Source organism: Cololabis saira, chromosome 13 (assembly GCF_033807715.1).
Source record: "Cololabis saira isolate AMF1-May2022 chromosome 13, fColSai1.1, whole genome shotgun sequence".
In the NCBI taxonomy this organism is placed as follows: domain Eukaryota; kingdom Metazoa; phylum Chordata; class Actinopteri; order Beloniformes; family Belonidae; genus Cololabis; species Cololabis saira.
Genome location: NC_084599.1, coordinates 30,899,670 through 30,922,734, shown reverse-complemented (window position 1 = coordinate 30,922,734; position 23,065 = coordinate 30,899,670). Strand labels below are relative to the sequence as shown.

Sequence of the window (23,065 nt, the reverse complement as noted above, 5' to 3'; positions counted from 1 at the left end):
CTCCAGCATCTTCTTTGAAAGTGTTGCAACATTTGGCAGAAAAAGTCAGAAGGTTCTCAGTTCAATTGCATTTCATGTTTCAGCAAAGTGTGAAGAAAACATTGAGGATGTCAACTGCTTCACTCTACACCCAAGAAGACCATTAGGCTACCAGGTCCCCAATTCAAATGTGTGCTTTCCATCTATGTGCCGAAAGACCAGTGTCCAACAGTCAAAAATTGTCTATACTCTGTGAAACAAGCCTTGAAACATGACTGTATACCATCTGGAGTTTCTGTAGCTCAGTTGTAGAGCACTTGACTGCCTTGTTAAAGTAGGTTGCGTTTAATGTTTCAACAAAATACTTTAGAAGATTCGGTGAGGCTGTCAGCTGCTTCATCTCCTCAATACCTTCTTCACTAAAGAAGGCCACTACCTTCTTTTTCTCTACTCAAATAGCGCACATCTGTATAAGAAATGTTGCCGCTAAGATGTTGGGTTTACCTAAGTGAGGGTTGAAAGGTCCCCGGTTTAAATTTGTGTTCCTCCTGTATGTGCAAGTCATATCTTAATATACAAGAAAAATGCCTTGGATACTGTCGGTGGAATTATGTTGATTCTTGTTTCTCTTGGTCACGGTATCCCACAAAAAGCTTAAACAGAAAATGGAAGGACTACTCCACATGTGCAATGCACAAGAGGAGAGCCAGGTCCTGCAGCTCAAGCCCCAACAATAGTCTGTCAGCATAAAGAGGGTGTAGCTCAGTGGCCGAGCATATGACTGCAGATCAAGAGGTCCCCACTTCCAATCTGGGTGACTCTTGTTTAAATTAACAAGTCAAATCATTTGTGAGCCTGAAAAATCCCTCAAAACCCCCACAGTCCCCAGATCCCAGGATGTTGATGAGTGACTGCAAGTATCAGCAACATAATGTAATTAAAAAAAAATAAATAAACATTTGTGGAAAAATTAAAACTAATAAATACACATGGAGTTTCACCTGATATTTTTGCGCGTTTCCAGTTTTTCTGTAGGTTATATCTTTTCACTTTCTCTTTTTTTCAATTTATTTATTTTTACTTAAAATTTCAGGAATTAACAACGTAACAGTTCTTGGTCCATGTAGTCCAGCCTCCAACCAAGTGTGGTGCTATAGAGCAAGAACAGAAGGTTTAAGTCCCAGCACTACCTTTTTAAAATCAGCAAATGTTTGAGATTTATATATATTTATTTGCTCGAGGGTCATGTTATGGGTCTCTGGAAGGCGTCTATAGATAACTTGTATTGTAATTAATAGAATCTATAAAAATAAAGAATCTAAAATAAATAAATTAAATAAATAAAACCTGCAGGTGGTCGTGGGTGGCTTGTAGCTTGCATTATGGAGCACAAGTCTTTTCCTGACCCTGCACCCCAACCTGGGACTTGCTGATTGGGCCGGAGCTTCGGGAGCTGCATGCTGGCCTGCGGTCCCCACCCCTGGTCATCCCGTTGCTGCTTCCACCTGCCTGCTGTGCTGCTGCTGTCCCTGACCCACCAGTCTGGCCCTCTGCAGGAGGGTCCCCCCTTACGAGCCTGGTCCTGCTCAAGGTTTCTTCCCTCCTAAAGGGGAGTTTTTCCTTGCCACTGTTTGGCTTAAGGTTTTTCTCCCACTAGGGGGGTTTTTACCTGCCATTGTTTATGTAATAACTGCTCGGGGGTCATGTTCTAGGTATGGGTCTCTGTAAAGCGTCTAGAGACAACTCTGTTGTATTAGACGCTATATAAATAAAATTAAATTGAAATTAAATTCAACAACATGTGAGTTAAATGTGCATTTTTAAAGTGTACAACTGTTACCTTATTGATCAGTTACCTACAAATTACACTTTAACTTATTAAACTATGTGGACAGGCATAATCCCTTAAGCAGAGCACTGATACACAAAAAAACTTCAGTGAAAATGTTTCCCCTCGTCTCAAGGGGAATGCCATTTTAATGAAAAAGTAAATAAATAAATTGAGATGAGGAATTTGTTCCTAATTGTGTTATCAAACAGCACTAAACACTGTCAAGTTGTACATGCTTCTAAATGCAGACAGATTTACAGTACTCTGTGTTGTGGCTACAAGACCAAGGTTGTTTATATGATTCATACATGATAATAATACATAATAATAATACATACTAAGACATGAGTTAAAGTTCCAAGCTTTAAAATTCATTTATTTAAAAATGTTCACAATGTATCAGGCAGTTTTCACTGTTCAAAAATCCCAAAACACCTATTGGATGCTTGACATACATGATAACATGAGGGATTGATTCTGTTTGCAGTTTGTGCCGCAAGCTCTTCACATTAGACAGATTTTACAAACAAGTTTGTCCGGTTAATTAGGCACATAAAAACCAACATTTAACGTGTCCCTGACTGTCTTCTCATCAGCAGCTCATCCTATGATTCCCTTTCTCTGTGCTGTTGAGGAGAAAGAGGGGAAAAAATAATTTTTAATTTCCATGTTTTCAGAATTTCTCTCTTGGGTTAAGCTGGTTTCTTACGTTTTTCAAAGACATTGTACAACGCCTCCATTCCAGCTTTAATGTGGTCAGTGACGTGACAGTGAAGCAGCCAGGTGCCTGGAAACTGAGGACGCATCTTAACCGTCTGGAAACGAAGAAAAACCAAGATAATAAGGGTGAAATTTTAAATCGAATCTTATTGGGAATTTATTCACATGACATTTGGTAACGTGCGTTAAGCGTGTCCACAGCACTGTTGTTATTATTATTATTCCGTCCTATTAAAAATAACATTTCTTTTTAACCTCCTTTTAATATCTTTTTAATTTACTTGATGTATTTTTTATTTGCTTTGTTATTATAAGTGTCAAAATACATTAAGCAAAAAACAAATACTCAGTTTCTCCAAAAGACTGAGATAAATGAATGTCTTGCGAGCAGATTTACCTGGAAGATGGCTGGAAACAGCTCATAAGAGTCAACGCGGTGGGGACCTCCACCCATCTGCCCATAAAAAACAGATACAGTGAGTATTTCTTTTAATGGGATGTTTTGGTTTCATTATGTGACTGAGTGAGGGAGCATTTTACAGTATTTATTTGCCCTTTTTTTATTCAAATACCTTATATTCCACACTGTGGCCATGCCAGTGTACAGTGTGTATGTCCACCTCGTTGCCCATTCCCATCAGGTACCAGTACACCTTATCACCAACCTCCATGTTCAAACCATTGAGGTTTCCATACACATAACCATTAATTGCTGCGCAAAAAAATAGAAAGGAGAATAAGTCAACACATGTAATCTGGTGAAACGTTTAAAGACATTTCCTTTGACAATAAAACATGCCTTATGGCCATTCCTCAATAGTTCAGTTTATTTCATGGGTATAATTGAAGACTTGAATTTTCTTTGATTTTTTTTTTATTGTTTGTTTGTTTAGTGCTGACTGAGTCAGAAATCAGGGCAGAAAACTTTGAAATTACAAAATATATGAGCATTGAGCAACCTTTTCAAATACACGCTTGGGTCAAACACACAGAACAAGTTCAAGTTCTTGTGCAACAAACCAAATCTTTACTGGCTGTTACTTGTAGAGTTCCTGAACTCAAAGATAAACTGGTTCACCAGGTATTACGTAGGAATAGAAACCCCTGACTTTCAACAAAGACAACAAACTGAAATAAAAACCCCTTTTGTAGGATTATAGCCAGTGAAAAGATTGTCCTATAAACTGCTAAAAATTAGGGAAGATTGTGTCACTTATTTGTAAATTTGCATTTATGTGTGCTACTTTATAATGAGAAATGTTCCTACAAATGACAGAATTCCTGGAAAGAAGTATGTTTTGTTTCACCACAATTTAATACTAGTGGAGATACTGACTTTTGACAATTAAAGAGAGATTTTATTTTTCCCTTTGGTGCATTTACTCCTTAATGTTGTAAGATTTTTGTTTTTGTTGTTGTTTTTTTTGTAGAAACTCTTGTACAATTTTGATGTAGTCTATTAAAACAATTGTGATTCTTCAGGCTTTTAAAGACTAGACATTTTCAAACACAAAACTAAAAATCATTTAGAGAGGGAATAAAGGGTTTATGAACGTAATAGTGTGTGCTTTCCTCACCGTGCATTTTATTGCTCTCTATAAAGTCATCTTCATCCTTTAAATTTGGACGTGGGTTGTTGACGTGATTCCTGATGTTTTCATCCAGATACCTAGAGTAAAATATATATACACATAAAATATATGTCGGTTTTTTTTTCCACTGTTTCTTATGAAACTGCTGCAGGTTACATTATACTAAACTCTGTATAAGAGTCTGTATCAAAGCCAAAAAAGTTAAATGATGCTTCCAAGTATATGATAATGAAAAGGTGTCCAACTGTGTGAAGGTCGTTCTTTCAAGGTCAAACTGTTGTTACTTACCAACTTTCATTCTCATCAAAAACCACGAAGAGGAGAGCAAACTCTTCTATTTCCTTCTTTAGTCCTAGAGACCTGAGAGCAACATTTTTGGGGGGGGGGGGAGGGGGGGGGACACACCGTGTTCAAAAAAATATAATAATTCACACAAAGTAATTGTCACTTTTAGTATCAACATGTAGATTTATATCCATTCACCTGGCCCAGCTGCGGCGACAGATCACCAGCGGACCAATCAGCCCGCTGTAAAGGTCCTGACAGGCAGATACACAACAGTGAGTGAGAGAGTGTGTGTGTGTGTGTTTGTGTTTGATCCTGTGTGCATTTGCATACCTTTGCAACATCTACAGTGGAGTAGTATGCTGACACTGCGCACTCCTCTTGATCAGCAGTCGGACCTGTGTTCTTGTTGACGTACCAGGCGTATGTGTGAGTTTCACCTGTGACAGAGTTGTTTTTATTAATAATTTTGACTTGCGGCAAATATGAAGACATTCCACGTCTCCTGACACATTTCCCAAAACCGGCTGCTGCCTAAAGTGTACTGCAACTAACATGTATGGTCCCTGCTGCGTTTGTTGAGTCTGCAGGAGGGCGGACCCATGTGGCTTGTTAGAGCTGAGTCACGATGGACCGCCCGGCCAAGGAGCCCCAGCACCTGGCTAGGATTCGGGGAGGACATTGAGAGGAGGCAGCCGAGGTGGTTTTGGTAACTCTTGGCTTCAGTGACTCCTCTCAGGGGTCAGACCAATGCTACACTGGAGGGACTATATCGCTTGGCTGGCCTGGGAATGCCTCAGTATCCTCCCAGAGGAGCTGCAGGAGGCGGCTCGGGAGAGGGAGTTCTGGGCCTTTCTCCTTAGGCCGCTGCCTCTGTGACCCAAACTCAAATAAGCTGAAGTTAATGAATGGATGGTATATATCAAGAAACTGCATATAATCCATCAGAGCTGCACGGAGAGATCCTGAGAAAAATAAAGTGCTCCATGCTTCAATTTATCTTTATGTCATAATATCTGTGCCTAAATCCTGAGAGAGCAATGAAACTTTCACAGCACAGAAAAATGTATTTTTCAAGTACATACATCATATTTTGAAATAAAATCCACGCGCTAAAAAAAAAAAAAAAAGCCAATTACTCTCTCACAAATGTCTATTCACACTCAACTCTACCTAAACACACACAAATACTTCTAGTAGAGTCATGATCGCATTCTTGAAGCGTGATTATAGGATAATCTACCACGGCTACTGAACCATGCAGAGCCATGAAGAGTTTGTTTTCATTCCTGCTGCGGCTGCTTTGTGGTGACACAACATTAGACAATGTCCGATGTAGCACTATGATTAGCTTGTTGTTTCTTTCTTTTTCTTAGCAAAGCATATTTTGTTCCCCCAGACTGATAATGCTTTTGTGCACTCAGACAGTAAAGTTGCTTATAGGATTCATGCACATACATCACACCAGTGCAGAGCCTTAATCAACTCCAAACTTGAAAGCTGTTAGAGTCATAAAAACGTTTGAGCAATCAAACAAATAAATTCAAACAAAGACTCACATTTCCAACTGATTTGATCTCTTTGCCATGAAAAATGAGCATTCTGTGATTTTCTACAATTTTTAAGTATTCCTGTACCTGGTTTGGTTTCGTGGACAGCAGGTGATTCTGTTTTGACTCCATGGGCATGTATGGAATAAGGTCTGGATGCCATATTCTTGAAAACTATACTAACTTTGTCCCCCACGTTGGCATGGATCATTGGACCTGAATGGAAGGGAAAGGTTTCAATCATGAACTCAGTTATACAATGGCAGCCAAAAAAGATGCAAAATGACAACAGAGATGCACAAAATTATGCAAAACGTCTTTGATCTTTGTGCAACCGTCAAGTCTTTGATGGCACATGTGGAGGGCCTTCACATGTTTGTGCCAAGATTGTGTCCATCCATAATTACTGCACAAAAACTGATCTTTTTTTTTCTTTTCTTTTCTTTGTCAGAGCAAACTCCCACAGATGAAAACAGTTGTGCAATCTTCACAGCTCACCCATTAATCCCAGATGTTCCTCATCGGCACCTCTTTCCACCTGCTTCGTAAACTTGTTGTTGGTGAACTCTCGGTAAACAACCTTCTTGTAACGGGAGCCAATAAATCCATCGCGCTTGTCAACGAACATGAGAGCAGGACTGCAGCAGGAGAACAGTAGTTATAAGATACTTTTTCAAAAGATGATACAATGAAATAGAATAAAAGCAGAAAGGAAATGAATTTGTGGCAAAAGTTAACCACAGATCTGGATATGCAGCAAACATTTGGGACAGATTTATCTGCAGACTGAAATATATGTTGCTGATGTTAATATTTATGGAAGATCTAAATACATTATTGAGTAAAACTAAAGCATGATGGCACATTTGAACGAGTTCATGAAGCAAAAGGAGAGAGAAGAGAAAAAGAAAATTGCACTGCTGTATTTGTACAGTAATTGTTTCAGGATTTGTGTTTTGCAGGACGTACTTCTCTGCACCTCTGAACATCTCCGTCTCAAAGGTGCGGTTTGGAGAGTAGTCCCAGTCTGTTTCAACGGCAGCGATGTAGTACGTTTTTGAATGGAGCATCACTTCACCCTGTCGTTGAAAGACGCTGCACTTCTGCACCGTGTAATTTGCTCGCATCCCATGACGATAATGGTCCACAGTAGCAGAAACCACTTCAAACTGACCTGAAATGGGCACAGACAATAAATGAGGGGTAATATACTCATGAAAATCAACTGAGAACTGAGTCTCTATCTGTGTCAAGTTGTTGACTCTGATAACTGACTCTCCAGTTTGCACCTCCAGCGTTTTGGGGTGACACTTAAATAGTTTGAATCAAGCCACAGACCTTTGTTGCATCTCAAAAAAAGCTTTTAAATCAAACTGAAGTTAGCTGCCTCCTATTAACATGTGTCTTTTTACTTCTGCTTTGGGACTGTTCATTACTGAAGCAATTTCAGGGGTGAATCTTGATTTTCTAATGAACCATTACTTAATCCTGCCCTTAAAATGTCAGGACAGCAAAATCTACATCTCCAGGACACAAAATCCTGATTGAAGGTGGAATCAAGATTTCCAATAAATGTCTGACAATTATACTTATCTTAGCAGATGTCTGGATGCTACTATAATAAGCATATTTAGATGTTAAACTATTTTTCCATTGGGTTTCTATCAAGCTCAATGAAAGTCAGCAATCCCCCCTCTTCTTTGAAACTTGAAATTAAAAATGTAAAAAGAAAGCGGAAGTGAAACTGATAAAATCCTGAAAATAGTTATATTTTTATAAAAACCTATAGAAGATTGTAATGAAATGTTTATCGCTGGGTGATTGCTGTTATCTTATGAACCAATGGAAAAGTGAATCCAGGAATAATTATCATTTCCTGTTGGCCATCTAAGCCAGAGTGTAACGCGATCTTAAAAAAGCGTTTAGATCATAAGATCAGGGATGTATAGCAGGTCTTACCAGAAGAAAGGAAATTAAATCAATTAACCTGTGCAACACTTTTCTACATATCCTGAAAGGCCATGTGTTTCTCATCAAACTACCAATAAATGTTAGAAAAGGAAGGTTGTGTGAGAACCAGTTCATATTGGGATGAATGCAGAGATCCCTTTCAAGCAAGATGCGTCTTGAGTGTCTTAAAAACTTTGGACAGCTGGTTAGGTTGTAGTAATCAGGGTCAGTGTGGGTCCTGGAAATGTATCCCCTCTTTCTTTACGTTTTTACCTTCCTCACATCTACGCAGCTCCCACCTGACATGCAAGGATAAGTCATGCATCCTGTCTACTCTCTTCCTTGACTGAGACTTCTTCCAGCTGCACTGCAGAAATAAAAGGTTGCATGTGTGATGGAGCCAGAGAGAAAGAGTCGTACCCATGCTGTCGGGCTCCATACTGACGGTGTGTGAGATGTGAGGGAAGACGCTGATGGTGTCTCGTCTGCTCTGTTGGTAGAGGAAGCGGTTGCCCTGGAAGTAAAGGGTAATGATGTCCGTCTCCGAACCCAGTCCCGACAGGTGCCATGTGACTTTGTCCCCCTTACACATGCTCAGGCCGGGAAGGTTTCCATACACGAATCCATTGATGGCTAAAGAATAAAACAGCCACAGAGTCACAAAAAGCAGGGTTTGTCAAATATGGTCACACAAATCAGGGAAAATATTAAATTCTACATGATGCTGAAGAAAAAAGGCCTCCAAGAATAAATAATTTCTCCTTCACGTCAAATACATTCAAATGTTGTGAGTGTAGAAAGTCAGACGCTACACACCGTGCATCTTGTTGCTGTCTTTGAAGCCTTCGTCTTCCTTGTTAACAGTGTTGGGAGCAGTGGCGAAACTCCGGATGTTGTCATCCAGATACCAGCTGAGGTTCTCGTCAAAAATTGTGGCCATCAGGTGAAACTCTTTATTGTAGTTTTTCTGCATGAAACACAGAAAAAAGGCAACTCTGACATTTATTTTTCTTTAAAAGTTGTTTTTACAATAGTATTAGACCCATGGTAAGTGGTCACAACTGAAATACGTGCATTTGAATTGACAGAAAACCACTATTGGCACAGAAATCCACAATACTTGACTTTGATGACTCCTTGACATTTACTTTAATGCAGTCAAGCAGGCAAAGTTTGAATGTGTTGCTTAAAACTCTTCTTCTTGTCTTTTAGTGCCATCTTGTGGATGAAAGCCTTTTCATAGCAGATTCAGATTGATTGTCGATGTCTTTGAGCTCTTATCTTTTAATTTGCTTGATATTTTGCTGATTTTTTGGGTAGCAAAAACCTGCAAATCAGCCTTAATATTGGGCTCATTTTTTGTGGGGATGCAAAATATTTACATTAATTCACAAGCTACATTTTATGTATTGTCTCCTCAAATCTCTGTTGTGCTCTGATACGACTCCAGATACAACTTCATCAGGCCGCATCCATCCATCCAGCCATCCATTCGGGTTATGTGCAGGTGTATCCTATGTCAGCTTTCATCAGGCATGAGGTGTTTACACCCTAAACAGTTTTTTGTGCTAAAATAAATCACATTTTCAAACCATCATCGGTATAATTACCTGCTTCTTCGTTTGACTGATGGCCTCAATAAACCCATTCACAAGGCCTTTACCTTGCATGACCTCATTGAAAGTTATAAGCCGCACAGCCGCCTCATGTTTATAACAGCTTGTAACCAGCTGACAGACATGATTCACTGAGGGCAGAAAAAGGTTGCAGCCACTGGTTCCGGAGGATTGTGGGAGTTGGAGTCTATACCAGGCTACATCAAGCAAAATGTCTGGGACATCCTAAATGGATCCCAAGAGAACTCTTCATGTTCAGTAAAGAAGCAAGTAACGAAGTACAAATACTTCGTTACCTTACTTAAATTTTGAAATTTTGGTTATCTATACTTCACTGGAGTAATTATTTTTCAGACGACTTTTAATTATCAATTATCTGTACTTTTTACTCCTTACATTTTAAAAACAGCCTCTTTACTCTATTTCATTTTGGCCTTTAATAAAAACTATCCAGTTAAATTGCTCCATCCGGATAGAGTGAATTTGGTTGTGGTTGTTTCAGATGTTCTTGTCCAGTTTTGTTCTTACATCCGTTGCCCTCAGATTCCTGCAACTAAACTTGGATGTACATTCCAATAATTGTTAGGATAAATGATAACATGCCTCTGAAGTTTGACTTTTTGCATCATTACAATTGTAATTGCCATTACTTATAGGCAACTAGTCATCATATGTCCTGCTCTCTGAAACACATGTTAATGCTCAATAGTACACATATATGGTTCTTTAATATATTTGCATTATACTGAGATGCATTCATTTTCAATGGCTTTTGTCCTTAATGGCTTTTTTTCCCTTACATTACTTTTACTTTTATACTTTAAGTAGTTTTGAAACCAGTACTTTTATACTACTTGAGTAAAAAAACTTGAGTTGATACTTCAACTTCTACAGGAGTATTTTTAAACTCTAGTATCTATACTTCTACCTGAGTAATGAGTGAATACTTTTGACACCTCTGCAAACCGCACACCAAAAAGCATTAGCTGAACGGCAACACCTTACCTGCCTATATTGGACTACAGATGGAAACTAGCCTTGTGCTACAATCTGGCACATTTACATATGTTTATATGTTCATCAATGTGCATTGTCCTGAGAAATAAATAAATAAATAAATAAATAAATAAATAAATAAATAAATAAAGTAAAGTAAAAGAAATCTAGAGGGCTGATATATTTTGTCTATTAGCCTGTCTGTCCTTTTACCTGAACCCCTTTCTTCAGAGATCCAGGCCGACAGATGAGGAGAGGCCCGACCGCCCCAGAGCTGGTGTCCTTCACTGGGTCCACTGCAGAGTAGTACAGGTAGGTGAGACAGTCGGCCTCGCCCTGCACCGGACCAGCACCCACCGGCACCAACCACTCATAGCTGTACACCGTCCCGGGTCTGACCAGAGCAGCCGGTGCTGGCGTCACCACTCCTAAAAATCACACAGAGAGAGAGAGCATTATTATCAATGATAATAAGAACATCTTGCTGGCTGGTTCTGGGATGCAGGTTCAAACTGACTTGGCTGTCTCTTGAGCTCGCGTAGCTTCTTTTCTGTGTACGACTCTGTCAAGAAGAAGAGCAGGCGGTTCAGATGTTAAGGGAGATAAAAGGTAAAAGACAAGGATTGATGTATTTTGTTATTTGTGGATATATTAACCTTCCAGCTCATTGTAGTAGAGTGTCCCGTCCTGCTCTATGCTGTACTGGACTCCGTGTGGCTGTATGGAGTAAGGTCGGCTGGCTTTGTTTTTAAACATCACCTTGATTGTGTCTTTCTCTTCAGCTCTCAGCACAGGACCTGGAGACGTTACGAGGTACAGACAAATATGGACACAATGATTGTTAGCGGTTTAGGTCACAGGGCCAATAGATGGTGCTAAGACACTATCAAAATATGTGAACATTTCAGTCATGACCGGCGTGGACAGAGTACTCGACCCCAGTACTTGAGTAAGAGTACAAATACTACTGGTCAAAATTGACTCCGTTACAAGTAAAAGTAGCTCAGTCAAAATATTACTTGAGTAAGAGTAGAAAAGTACTTGCTTTTAAAAGGTACTTAAGTATCCAAAAGTAAATGCTTTTAAATTTACTTTAAGTAAAAGTAAGAGTAAATTTCTTATTTTCCACATCAGTAAATTACTATATTTTTTCTAAATTAATTTAAGGATCTTTTAACTCTTGTTTCTGAGAATTAACATTTTGAAACCAGCTGCACTGATGTGCTGCTTTTAGAACCACAATGTTATATAAAACCTGCAGAAACACCAAAAACAAATCAAATGAATGGGATCATAAGAGGACAGCAGATGATGCAGAGTTTATTAACAATCATGAACTGAAACCAAATGAACCTGCACCATCCAACTAAGTCTGGATCCCCCTCAAAGACCACTGCTTTACAAAAAACTACATCTCTGCTTTCAATAACTCAATGTTGAAGTCACTTAACTTTACAGGAAGGACATGTACCAGTACAATATAGCAATATAGAGCATAACAAACTGTCTCCCCATGTCTGTCTTGTCTGTCTCCGTGCCTGTCTCCCAATGTCTGTCTCCGTGCCTGTCTCCCAATATCCCAATATTCTTCTCCTGACGCAGGCGTAGCCATTGTTGCGGCTCTGTCTTGACAAACGCAGGCTACTTTGGTGGTATCGTTTTGAGGAGGCTTGACGTATTTCCGCTTTACGTACATCCCAGTGGAGAGCGTGCACTGTGATAGGTCTCCTCCTTTGACAAAAACAGCTTGTGTCCAATAGGATTTTAGGGAAGAAGAAAAAAGAGCAGACCTGAAAGTAACGAGTACTTTTCAGCCTTCCTAGAAATTTACTCGAGTAAAAGTAAAAATATTTGTCTTGGAAATGTATTCAAGTAAGAGTAATAAGTACCAAAGAAATCTAATACTCAAGTAAAGTACAAATCCTCTGGATATGTACTTAAGTACATATCCACTCAGTACAAGTACAGTACTCAAGTAAATTTACTCTGTTACCGTCCACCACTGGTCATGACTTCATTTTCTGTGTCAGTTTTATGCTTTCAGTGCTCACCATTTAAACTTTCAGGACATAATGAAGAGGTACTTATCAGTAACCACTTGTTATGTGCTTCAGACTGTGACTTTAAGCAGTAGTATAAAGTAATCATCACAATCAGTAATAAAGTTTTAAAGCATTCTTACTTTTAAAGCTACCATTTCCATTTGTTATACTTCTACAGTTCAGTTTTGTGGCTTAAACTGCAGTTGATACTCTTATACTTTTATTTTTTTCAACAATTACATTTTAAAATGACATTGGATATTTATTATAAAATCAAACTATGATGTAATGATAAATAAAACATTTATTGCAAAGTTGCTCTCATAAACAATGATAATGTGTCCAATGCTCTCTCTCCTTTAAGCTTTGATCTTAAAGTTATTAAATGAATACACAAGTCTTCTGAAGTATGCAATTCTGCCTTATGACTGCTCTTATGTTCTGGTAGTTGGGTTTATTATTACATGGCGATACAATTAGAAGTTCACTTAAATTAAAAGGCATTTGTAAAGGCAGTATAATCTTACGAGTGCTGCTCTCTTTTTCCTCTAAATGTTTTGGGACGTTGGTAATGAGCTGCTCTCTTAATCGAACACAGAATTTGTAAATAGTATTGTCCTGTCATGTCACTTTTTCTACTCATAAAGAAGACAAAAATACAGACTACTGTAACTAACCGTCCTTACGAGTGAGTCAACGCTTTTTTACTTTTACTCTTAAATGCTTAAGAGTGGGGTGATTATGGAAGTCTGCACATTGAGGAGCCAGTTTTGTGGATGTGGTTAAAGAGAACATGTAGGTGTTTGGAGTAATTGAAGAAGAGAGCGAGGACTCTGGTCATCCCAGCTCTGTCCAGCTTGCATTACCCAGAATTCCAAGGTGCCTCTCCTCTGGGCTCCGCAGCATCTTCGTGGTGAAAGTGTTGTCCGTATATTCAACGTAGCGAACCTTCTTATAACGACTTCCAATCCGGTTCGTACCTCTTTTTACAAACATCTCCGCCTCACTGCAGGCACACAGACGAGCAGATTGGAGCACAGACACGTTTCAACACAAACACAAGCATCATTTCTGTGTGGGGAATAACCTACGCATCATTAGGGACTGTCGGGGCGTAGTCCCACACCTCTTCTTCAGCAGCGATGAAGAACTGCCTGACCTCACCGTGAGGCCGGGGCTTGTGGACATTGGGGAAACACTTCTTGATCTCAAACAAAGCCTGCATTCCAGCTGAACTCAAACATCAAAACAAGATTAGCAGGTTTAATCACACGATTCCTTTCTTTTCATGTCGATCGAGTCGATCGGCCTCACGCTGACACATAAATGGTCTCACCCATCAGGTGGTCGTTGACGGTGCATGTGAGCAGCCAGTGCCCGGGGTTGTCGGCCACCATGTGAGCCGTGGTGCTGGATGCAGGAAAGAGACTCACTGTGTCAGTGTGATGGTTCAAAGTGGTCAGGATCTGGCCATGGAAATGAACTGAGTGCATGTCCACCTGTAGTTGAATAGCATCAGAACTTTAGAACTTCCCTCATCTGAATAAGAGTATTGGTGTAAAAGGATGCAAAAGACCTGAAATAAGAACCCAGAATGTAACTAAAAATAAAACGCTTGCACAGTGTAGAGCAGGGGTGTCAAATGTGTGGCCCGCGGGCCACATGCGGCCCGAGAGAGATTTTCATGTGGCCCCCGAGAAGTTTCCAATGCAAAAAACGAAATGTTAATTTACTAAAAAGGAAGGCATTCAATTCCCATGAATCGCAGCATATCCGATAATATATTTCTTCTACAAATCCATCGTTATTCCACAAAGAGAGCAGTTTGACATTTTTTTTGTTTTCTAGAATGCAATTGCCGATTTTATTTCTTTGTAGACGGTCGTTTATTTTTATTAACTGACTACTATCACAAAGAAACACTCTTGGATGTAATAAGAAAGGTTTTGCTTTTAATTAAATTTCCTATAAAAAAGCGAAATATAAAAAAAACATACTTGTTTCTGTTTATCTTTGTAAAAGGATATTAAAAGTATCTTACATAATTTGAAAAAAAATGAGAAATTTCAAGAAAAGATCCTGAAGAAATATGTTTTACATAATTAGAGTGTAAACAAAGTGCATATTTCCTTTAAAATTAACTAAACTGATATTGGATTAGATAACAATAGTAAAAAAAAAAAAAAGAACTAGAAAAAAAAAAATTCGCACCGTTTTTGTTATTCTGAGCGTGCGGCCCACGAGAAAAAAAATTGGTAAAATCCAGCCCGCCAAGCAAAATGAGTTTTACACCCCTGGTGTAGAGTAACAATGACCTATATTAAGCACAGTGAGCATTGTTTAATGGGAATAATAATATGAAATAAGACAATAATTACCTCATTGCCTAAGCCTATCATGTGCCAGTTGATTTTGTTGCCTTGGCACATGCTCAGTCCGGGTAGATTTCCATACAGAAAACCATTTATTCCTGCAATTCACACACAGGGTTAAATAGTGTATTTGTGTATTTAGAGTCATACGTGTGTGTGTGTGTGTGTGTGTGTGTGTGTGTGTGTGTGTGTGTGAAGCTCCCTTCTCACCATGCATCTTGTTGCTCTCATTGAAATCTTCATCCTCCTTCAGGTCTCTGGCTGGATTCAAGACGTGTGTCCTGATGTTTTCATCCAGGTACCAGCTGAAGTTCTCATCTGACACCATGAACAACAGAGCATACGTGTAGTCCACTGCACTGTCGCCGTCTATATCCAGAGTTCCTACGCAAGAGAGGACATTTGGAAATATTTATCCCGGTACTGACTGTCGATGCCTAAAAGGTTTAGAGGTTGTATCTTTGCTTAAACTGATTATTATTAAAGTCATAAATAAGTGTGAGACAGTGAATTGATCAATACCATAATGTTTTCACAGGTCTTTGTTACTTCTCATTAGCATTCATAAATGACTGTATGTGTGTATAAGCAAAGACTGTCTCCAAAGAGCAGCATGGCGGTGTGGTGGTTGGGAGTGTTACCTCGTAGACGGAAGGTTGCTGGTTCCAATTCCAGCTGTGGCCTTTCTATCTATCTATCTATCTATCTATCTATCTTCTCCTCATGCTTACTTGGGTTTTCTAGGTACTCTGGTTCCCTCCCACAGTCCAGAAACATACACGTTAGGGGTCGGCAACCCAAAATGTTGAAAGAGCCATATTGGACCAAAAACACAAAAAACAAATATGTCTGGAGCCGCAAAAAAAGGAAAAGTCTTGTATAAGCCTTAGAATGAAGGAAACACATGCTGGACGTATCTATATTAGTAATAATATCTGCAAGACTCTGCAAGAAATCTGGATTAACTGTTCATCAACTCGCCTACACTGATCATCTCCACCAATACAAGGATGCCCTCAACTCAGCTCGCTCCACCTACTTCTCCAACATCATCCATTCCGACTCCTCCAACCCAAAGGCTCTCTTCTCCACAATCAACAAACTTCTCAAACCCAGTGACAACATCTCCAACTCCTTCACAGTCTCTAAGTGCAACGACTTCCTCTCATTTTTTCAATCCAAAATCCAGACCATCTACAGTAACCTGACCACCTCCTCCACCCCCTCCACCTCCCCACCTGTTTCCCCCCTCCACCTCCCCACCTGTTTCCCCCCCCACCTCCCCACCTGTTTCCCCCCCTCCACCACTCAGCCCCTGTCTCACTTCTCTCCCATGTCTTCAGCGTCTCTTTCAACAGTCATGATGGGCATGAAAACCTCTTCCTGTGCTCTGGACCCCATCCCATCCACATTTATAAAAAACTGTCTCCCAGCCATCTCCCCACTCATCATCAACATCGTCAACTCCTCCTTCAGCTCTGGATCAGTCCCGGACACCCTCAAACTGGCAGCTGTCATCCCCATCCTCAAAAAACCTGGACCCAACCCTGACACCATGAACAACTTCCGGCCCATTTCCAACCTCCCTTTCCTGTCAAAAATTCTGGAACGTGCCGTCGCCACTCAGCTCAAGACCCACCTCATCTCCAATGATCTGTTTGAAACATTTCAATCTGGTTTCCGCTCACGTCACAGCACAGAAACAGCCCTCATCAAAGTCACCAACGACCTCCTTCTCTCCTCCGACTCCGGCAACCTCAGCATTCTCCTTCTCCTGGACCTCACAGCAGCCTTCGACACCATCAGCCACACCATCCTCCTTTCCCGCCTGGAATCATCTCTCTACATCACCGGATCCGCCCTCTCCTGGTTAAAATCATATCTCACAAACAGACACCAGTTCATCAGCATCAACAACTGCTCCTCCTCCACTGCCCCTCTGTCACAAGGCGTCCCCCAGGGTTCGGTGCTTGGTCCTCTACTCTTCATCCTCTACATGCTCCCCCTTGGCAACATCATCCGCCGCCACCGCCTCCACTTCCACTGCTACGCTGACGACGTTCAACTGTACATCTCCACCAAATCCCTCACCTCTGCAACCCACTCTACCCTGACCAACTGCCTCGCTGAAATCAAGTCATGGATGCACTCGAACTTCCTCCAACTCAACTACAACAAATCGGACATGCTCATCATCGGCCCAAAATCCCTCACCAAAACCGCTCACAACTTCACCCTCACCATGGACAACTCCATTCTGTCTCCCTCCACTCACATCCGCAACCTCGGAGTTATCCTGGACAACAACCTCTCCTTCCAACACCATGTCAACCACATCACAAGGACTGCTTTCTTCCACCTCAAAAATATTGCCCGTCTCCATCCATCACTCTCCTTCTCTACCGCTGAAACCTTGATCCACGCCTTCATCACCTCAAGACTCGACTACTGCAACAGCATCCTCTACGGTTCAACTTCCAAGGTCCTCAATAAACTCCAATATATTAAAAACTCTGCCGCCCGCCTGCTCACCCACACCCGCTCCAGAGATCACATCACCCCAGTCCTCCAGAAGCTCCACTGGCTCCCCATCCCTCAACGGATCCACTTCAAAATCCTTCTCCTCACCCACAAAGCCCTCCACAACCAGGCCCCCTGCTACCTCACCTACCTGCTCCACCGCTACACTCCCTCCCGCAGCCTCCGCTCCTCTGACGCCAACCTCCTGTCCCTTCCTGTCAGAACCAAGCACCGGACCTGGGGCGACAGGACCTTCTCCATCGCTGCACCCACCCTCTGGAACTCCCTCCCCAAAAACATCCGTGACTGTACAGACCTCCCAGCATTCAAATCCCATCTCAAAACTCACCTTTACAGAACTGCTTTTAATGTGTGATTAATGTCCTGTCTCATGTTGTGTCCTTTTGTACTGTCCTGTGTAATTGTAATTTGTATTATGTGTTTTGTTTTAATGTAAAGCGTCTTTGAGTGCCCAGAAAAGCGCTATATAAATAAAATGTATTATTATTATTATAACTGGGGGAAGATTTTTTTTTTTTCAATATTTACTTCGAGAAAAAAGTCGAAATGTCAAGATTAATGTTGAAGTACAATCTTGTGGAAAAAAGTCAAAATGTCAAGAAAAAAGTCGAAATGTTGATAAAAAAGTCCAAATTTTGTGAAAAAATTCAAAAGGTTGAGAAAAAAGTTGAAATGTCGAGAAAAAAGTCAAAATTTCGAGAAAAAAATTGAAATGTCGAGATTAATGTTGAAGTACAATCTCGAGAAAAAAGTCGAAATGTTGAGAGAAAAGTCAAAATGTTGAGGAAAAAGTTGAAATGTCGAGATTAAAAAGGAAAGGAAAAAGGAAGAAAAAGAAAAAAAAGAAAAGAAAAAAGGAAAAAAAGAAAAGAGAAAAAAGGTCAAACATTTTTGAAAAAGCTCCAGGGAGCCACTAGGGCGGCGCTAAAGAGCCACATTCGGCTCTAGAGCCGCGGGTTGCCGACCCCTGCGTTAGACTAACCGGTGATTGTAAATGATCCACGTGACAAGCAGCTTCTCCTCACAGACACATTAATTAGATCAATTTCTTAATTAGGCCAAATTATTCCTATATTTACTCCTATTGTTCCTATTATCACTCCTACAAAACAAATTACATTATAGTTAATGTAAATGAAGTCTATGTGGGATTTAGTATTATCAGTTGGTCTAAACATATTTTTGGGTTTGGAGGAAACCAGAGCACCTGGAGAAATCCCATAAAGACACGGCTCTAACCACTGCACTCCTGTGCTGGCCGTCACATTAAGTCTGTTTCTGGTGAAAATTGGACTTTGAGCGTTTTCTGCAAATCTAAATCGGTGTTCGTTATTGAGTAATAGAGTCATCCTAAAGGAAATGAGCCCATCTATGCAGTGAAATGCACTGACAATCTTAAACTCATAACTCTGGGCAAATAGGTAGGTTAAACTCTTATTAGCTCAATTTGTGCTATTTTAAGTCTGAAAACTCTCGGTGTATTCTATTACAGGACCAGTTTAATTTAATAAATGTGGCTTCCCTTCATAGTTACTCCTCATTTCCGTTTCAGCTTTTTTAATAAGCATCTTGGCAGTTTGCGCCATTATGACAATCTTTGTGTCAAAGTATGTGTTTGTGTTATATTATATGTATTAGATGTGTTTTCCACTGAACAGAATAGCGCCGGTACCTCTCTTACAGATGAGAAGGGGTCCTATCAGTCCTGAGTTGATGTCCTTTATTGGGAAGACGTGTGAGTGGTAGAACCTGCTCATGCAGTTGCTGTCCAGGGACATGGGGCCGTGGGACTCTGGGATGGTCCACTCATAGCTCACTATCCTACCAGGAGGTATTGAGTCATCGTTCTTCAGGGAGTGAGATGTGCCGTCTGGGTACAGGGCTCCTGCAGAAAAGCAAATATAGTCATGTATCGACCCAACCTTTTGGATCTGTCCAGGCATTGATATTTCATCAGTGTGTTTGTCTCTCACCCTCATTGCCCTTGCTGTAGTTGAGTCCGTGTGGGTGGATGCTGTAAGGTCTGGAAGCTGCGTTTTTCAGATGGACAAATACGGTGTCTCCCTCCTCAGCCATCAACATGGGTCCCAGATAACCCAACCAGCTCGGCTTGGTGACCTCTGTTCTGTAGCTGCTGTCCGTGTACTGTTTATAGACGGCTTTCTTGTAGACGGGGCCGATACGCTGGGGGCCTTTTTTTAAAAAGACTGAAGCCTCTCTATGAAAAGATGCAAAACAGAATGACTGTGTACTTATCACCTAAGCCCAAAATGTATACACATTTTTCCAGCATCAAGTGCTTCCTCCATCTACATTTTTTTTGTCTTGAGTTATAATCTTTAGTTATCTGGAGATGGTATTACACTTGTGGTGCTCAAGGTGCCTAAAAGTATATAGGAAAAAAATGTTTCTCTCCAAAAGTTGTCACAGAATTGGTCAAGAAGAAGAAGAAAGCAACAACTTGGCCACATTTCATGAATGATAATAGAGAATGATAACTTGAGGAAAGGAAAAGTTAATTAGATGCTGGTCTCTAATCCTCTAGTACTTAAAGGGAAAACAGTGAAAGGAGAGGTGCCCATATGTCAGATTCGGCTTTTGAGCAAAAAAAGTAATTAAATTATTAAGGTATACATGACCATTTGGAAAAAGAAATTGTCCACCATTGTCAAGCCCAAATGTGATTGTTGTACTATGTAATGTATTATCTTTTGAAGCATTGAATTGTTGCAATCAGAAAGTGGTAAATCTGCAAAACGAGAGGTAGTAGGTTATATCACAGTGACACTTTAGTCAAGGGATATTCTGCCTTTTTTTAAAAAAGGGTCAGATTTCATCATCATGAGATCCAGTGGTTCCTTCTGGAAACAATGAATATGAATTATTATTATTGTTGTTATTGACTGATGGAATTTATATCAAAATACTGTGTTCAACTCTGGGCCTTAAAAAAATATATTTTGGAAAGGGTGCTGGATCATTTACAATCTTACTGAGAGCCATACATAAGGATTTAGATTAGGGTCATGTGTGGTTTAAATTAGAAAAACCAACAGTGCAAACCCGACATGAGTGGTTGAGCATGTCACAGTGACACAGCAGAATGAGTACAAATGTATTTTGTTGAATAAAAGTATTAATGTTCTGTTTTCAGACTCATGTAAGGTACAAAAGACAATTCCTAGACATACGTTTGCATGAATCACTTGTAGTTTACACCTGTACTCTCCCTTTAACACATCTAAATGGATTTATTAATGCAGTTTTGTTCCAAACCATGTCACTAAAGATTTGTTTTATACATTTACCTTGTTGGAAAAATTTATCAAACCTAAGTTTTAAGTAGATTATATTACATGTCCTCTCCAAAGCTCGTATGTGACTATTAACATAGTAACACTTGATGGTGTATATACATATATACATATACCTGCAAGTGTTATATAGTTCTTGCAGCATTTTTGTTCATTTCACAAATAAACTGAAGTTCACTCCCGGGGTGCAGACGGCTTAGTGCCTTCATCTAAAGATGAAATTATTGTGATGACAATGCAGTGTGTATGTTCTCAGCACTTACTCGTCCTCCTGCAGTGTGCGGTTCTGAATGAGGTTCATACCACTCGGTAGGTAGTTCCAGGGCACTTCCTCTATCCTGAGAAAATACTCTCTTCTTACCCCAGAAACACATGTTAGAGCACAGCACAGCAGCCATGCCGTTCTCATCCCAAAGATATGCATTTTAGCAGTACCGCGTTGGCCCTTTCTCATAAAACAAATCCAACGGGAAACTGACAAAAAAAAAAAAAGACAAACACAAAAAAAGGGTTTTCTTTCCTGTAAAGTACTCCAGCAGATGGTAAAGATGACGAGACAATGCAAACTAAGGACAGTTGTTTTTTCAGTCTGTCTATCTAAACTCTGGACCCTCTATGTCTTCAGTCCAACTTTATACTGTGTTTGCTGACAGGCGGCTCAGCCACCGCGGCAAAGAGGTCACTGACCATCCAATAGTGAGGTGACGAAAAAGAGACGCACGGAAACCCCCTAAGTGATAAGATTACTCTGCAACCTCCATATCATTAAACCCTGAACAACCATCTCCAACTCTGTGGGTTTAGCAACTTTTGACAAATAATTAGGGCGTTTGAACAACGTTTTCAAATGTAATTCAGAAGCAGCCACTGTAACTCAAAATACAGCTGTGCAGCTTTTTCACTCGTTCACAGGAGGACCTGAAGAAGAGGGAAAAAACTTGTGCAACAACTTATTAAATCAAGATGGGTTCATCACTATTTAAATAGTTCTTAATAATTAGTAATAGTAATTCTCAATAAGTTAAGCAAAATACCTTTCTAAAACTAAGTTTTTGGAGATGGTAACCCTACATGCAGGATGAAACCTTGCGGGATTCAGGTGTAGAGCGAGCAATGACATAACTCGAGACCAGCAGGGATTTTCCAGAACTCTGTTTTTCTTTACTTTAAGTTGCATGAGGTCACACTTCTTTCATACATGGAGCAGGGCAAACAAAGCACAGGCTTACAGGTGCAGCAGATCCTGGCAGCAAAGGCGAAGCCCAACCTGACGCCCCTCTCTCTCACCCCCCACCTGATCTCATACCTGTGGCCTATCTACTGACGGCCTCTACCATTTCCCACACACCTAAGTAAGTTTAGAAAATATGTTTATCAATGAATCCTGCAAATTATATTTAAACAAACAATCTACAAATGCATACTGCATAACACAGGTTAAACAAAATACATAATAAAGTGAAATGTCAAACAGAAGCTAAATTCAACAAAACCCTCTACTTCCTCCCCTCTCTGGTCCTGGTTTACTTGGTACAGCCCAACCAGGTAGTTAATTGACACAGCTGGATCCCATCAATTGGTGTTCTGTGGCTGCATGCTCATGTCTGCACCGGTCTGCACCTATAATACATCCATGGTCTGCACCCATGAGAACACGCTCACCCGGAAGTCAACCTCCAAGAGACAGTGGTTAGTAGGGTCACCAAAATAAAAGTACAAAAAACAACAACAAAAAAGAACTTCCTATGTTAAAGCGACACTACGTAACTTTTCCACCTTAATATCATATTTCCAGAGTCATTGTGATGGTACATCAACTTCCAACAGGTTTAATGACACCTCTGTCATGATCTGGGGGGGTCTGTATCGCCTTCACTGGCACTATGTAACTTTGAGGAGCATGGTAGGAACCCTGCCACACTAAAAAACTACAAATCGTTACGACTTTGACTGCTTTACGGCATACGTCACTTCCCCCTCCTTCCCGATTCGCAGTCGAGACGAAAATGGGCGGGGCGTGGAGCTCAGAGCCCCGCAGAACCTGTTGCTGTGTTGTGGCTGCAGCAGCTCCACACAACAGACGTGGGGAAAAGATCCTAATGGTTTAACTTTTCAACGGTTTCCTGCTCGGAGGCAGAACCACGGAGGCCAAGTATCTGACATAACAAAGTAAAAGAGTGAAAGAGTCGTCGGCTCGCTTTGGATCGCGGCTGTAACGATCAAACACCGGCTTCCACACAGTAAAGCCTGAATTATGGCACGTGGCGACACGCAACG

The 23,065-nt window shown here is 40.5% G+C and overlaps 1 protein-coding gene across 2 annotated transcripts; it reads right to left on the bottom strand.

The window, feature by feature from the left end:
• Window positions 1-2,165: 2,165 nt before the first annotated feature.
• Window positions 2,166-21,400, bottom strand: cp (ceruloplasmin). 2 transcript variants are annotated; one of them, XM_061738642.1, is made up of 24 exons: window positions 21,048-21,400; window positions 19,448-19,688; window positions 19,147-19,359; window positions 15,144-15,317; window positions 14,940-15,031; window positions 13,898-14,060; window positions 13,653-13,791; window positions 13,428-13,567; window positions 11,176-11,316; window positions 11,037-11,081; window positions 10,733-10,947; window positions 8,724-8,874; window positions 8,328-8,540; window positions 6,927-7,131; window positions 6,456-6,595; window positions 6,045-6,173; window positions 4,741-4,847; window positions 4,606-4,661; window positions 4,411-4,482; window positions 4,108-4,199; window positions 3,103-3,242; window positions 2,928-2,984; window positions 2,520-2,625; window positions 2,166-2,436 (listed from the first exon to the last, which is right to left on the bottom strand). In XM_061738642.1, exons 2-24 carry the CDS (start codon window positions 19,554-19,556, stop codon window positions 2,411-2,413), a joined length of 2,925 nt encoding a protein of 974 aa, XP_061594626.1. In that variant the 5' UTR covers window positions 19,557-19,688; window positions 21,048-21,400; the 3' UTR covers window positions 2,166-2,410. The 2 variants fall into 2 exon arrangements, with proteins under 2 accessions (XP_061594626.1, XP_061594625.1); XM_061738641.1 differs by having other exon boundaries at window positions 19,448-19,692; window positions 21,052-21,400.
• Between the last annotated feature and the right edge of the window lie 1,665 nt (window positions 21,401-23,065).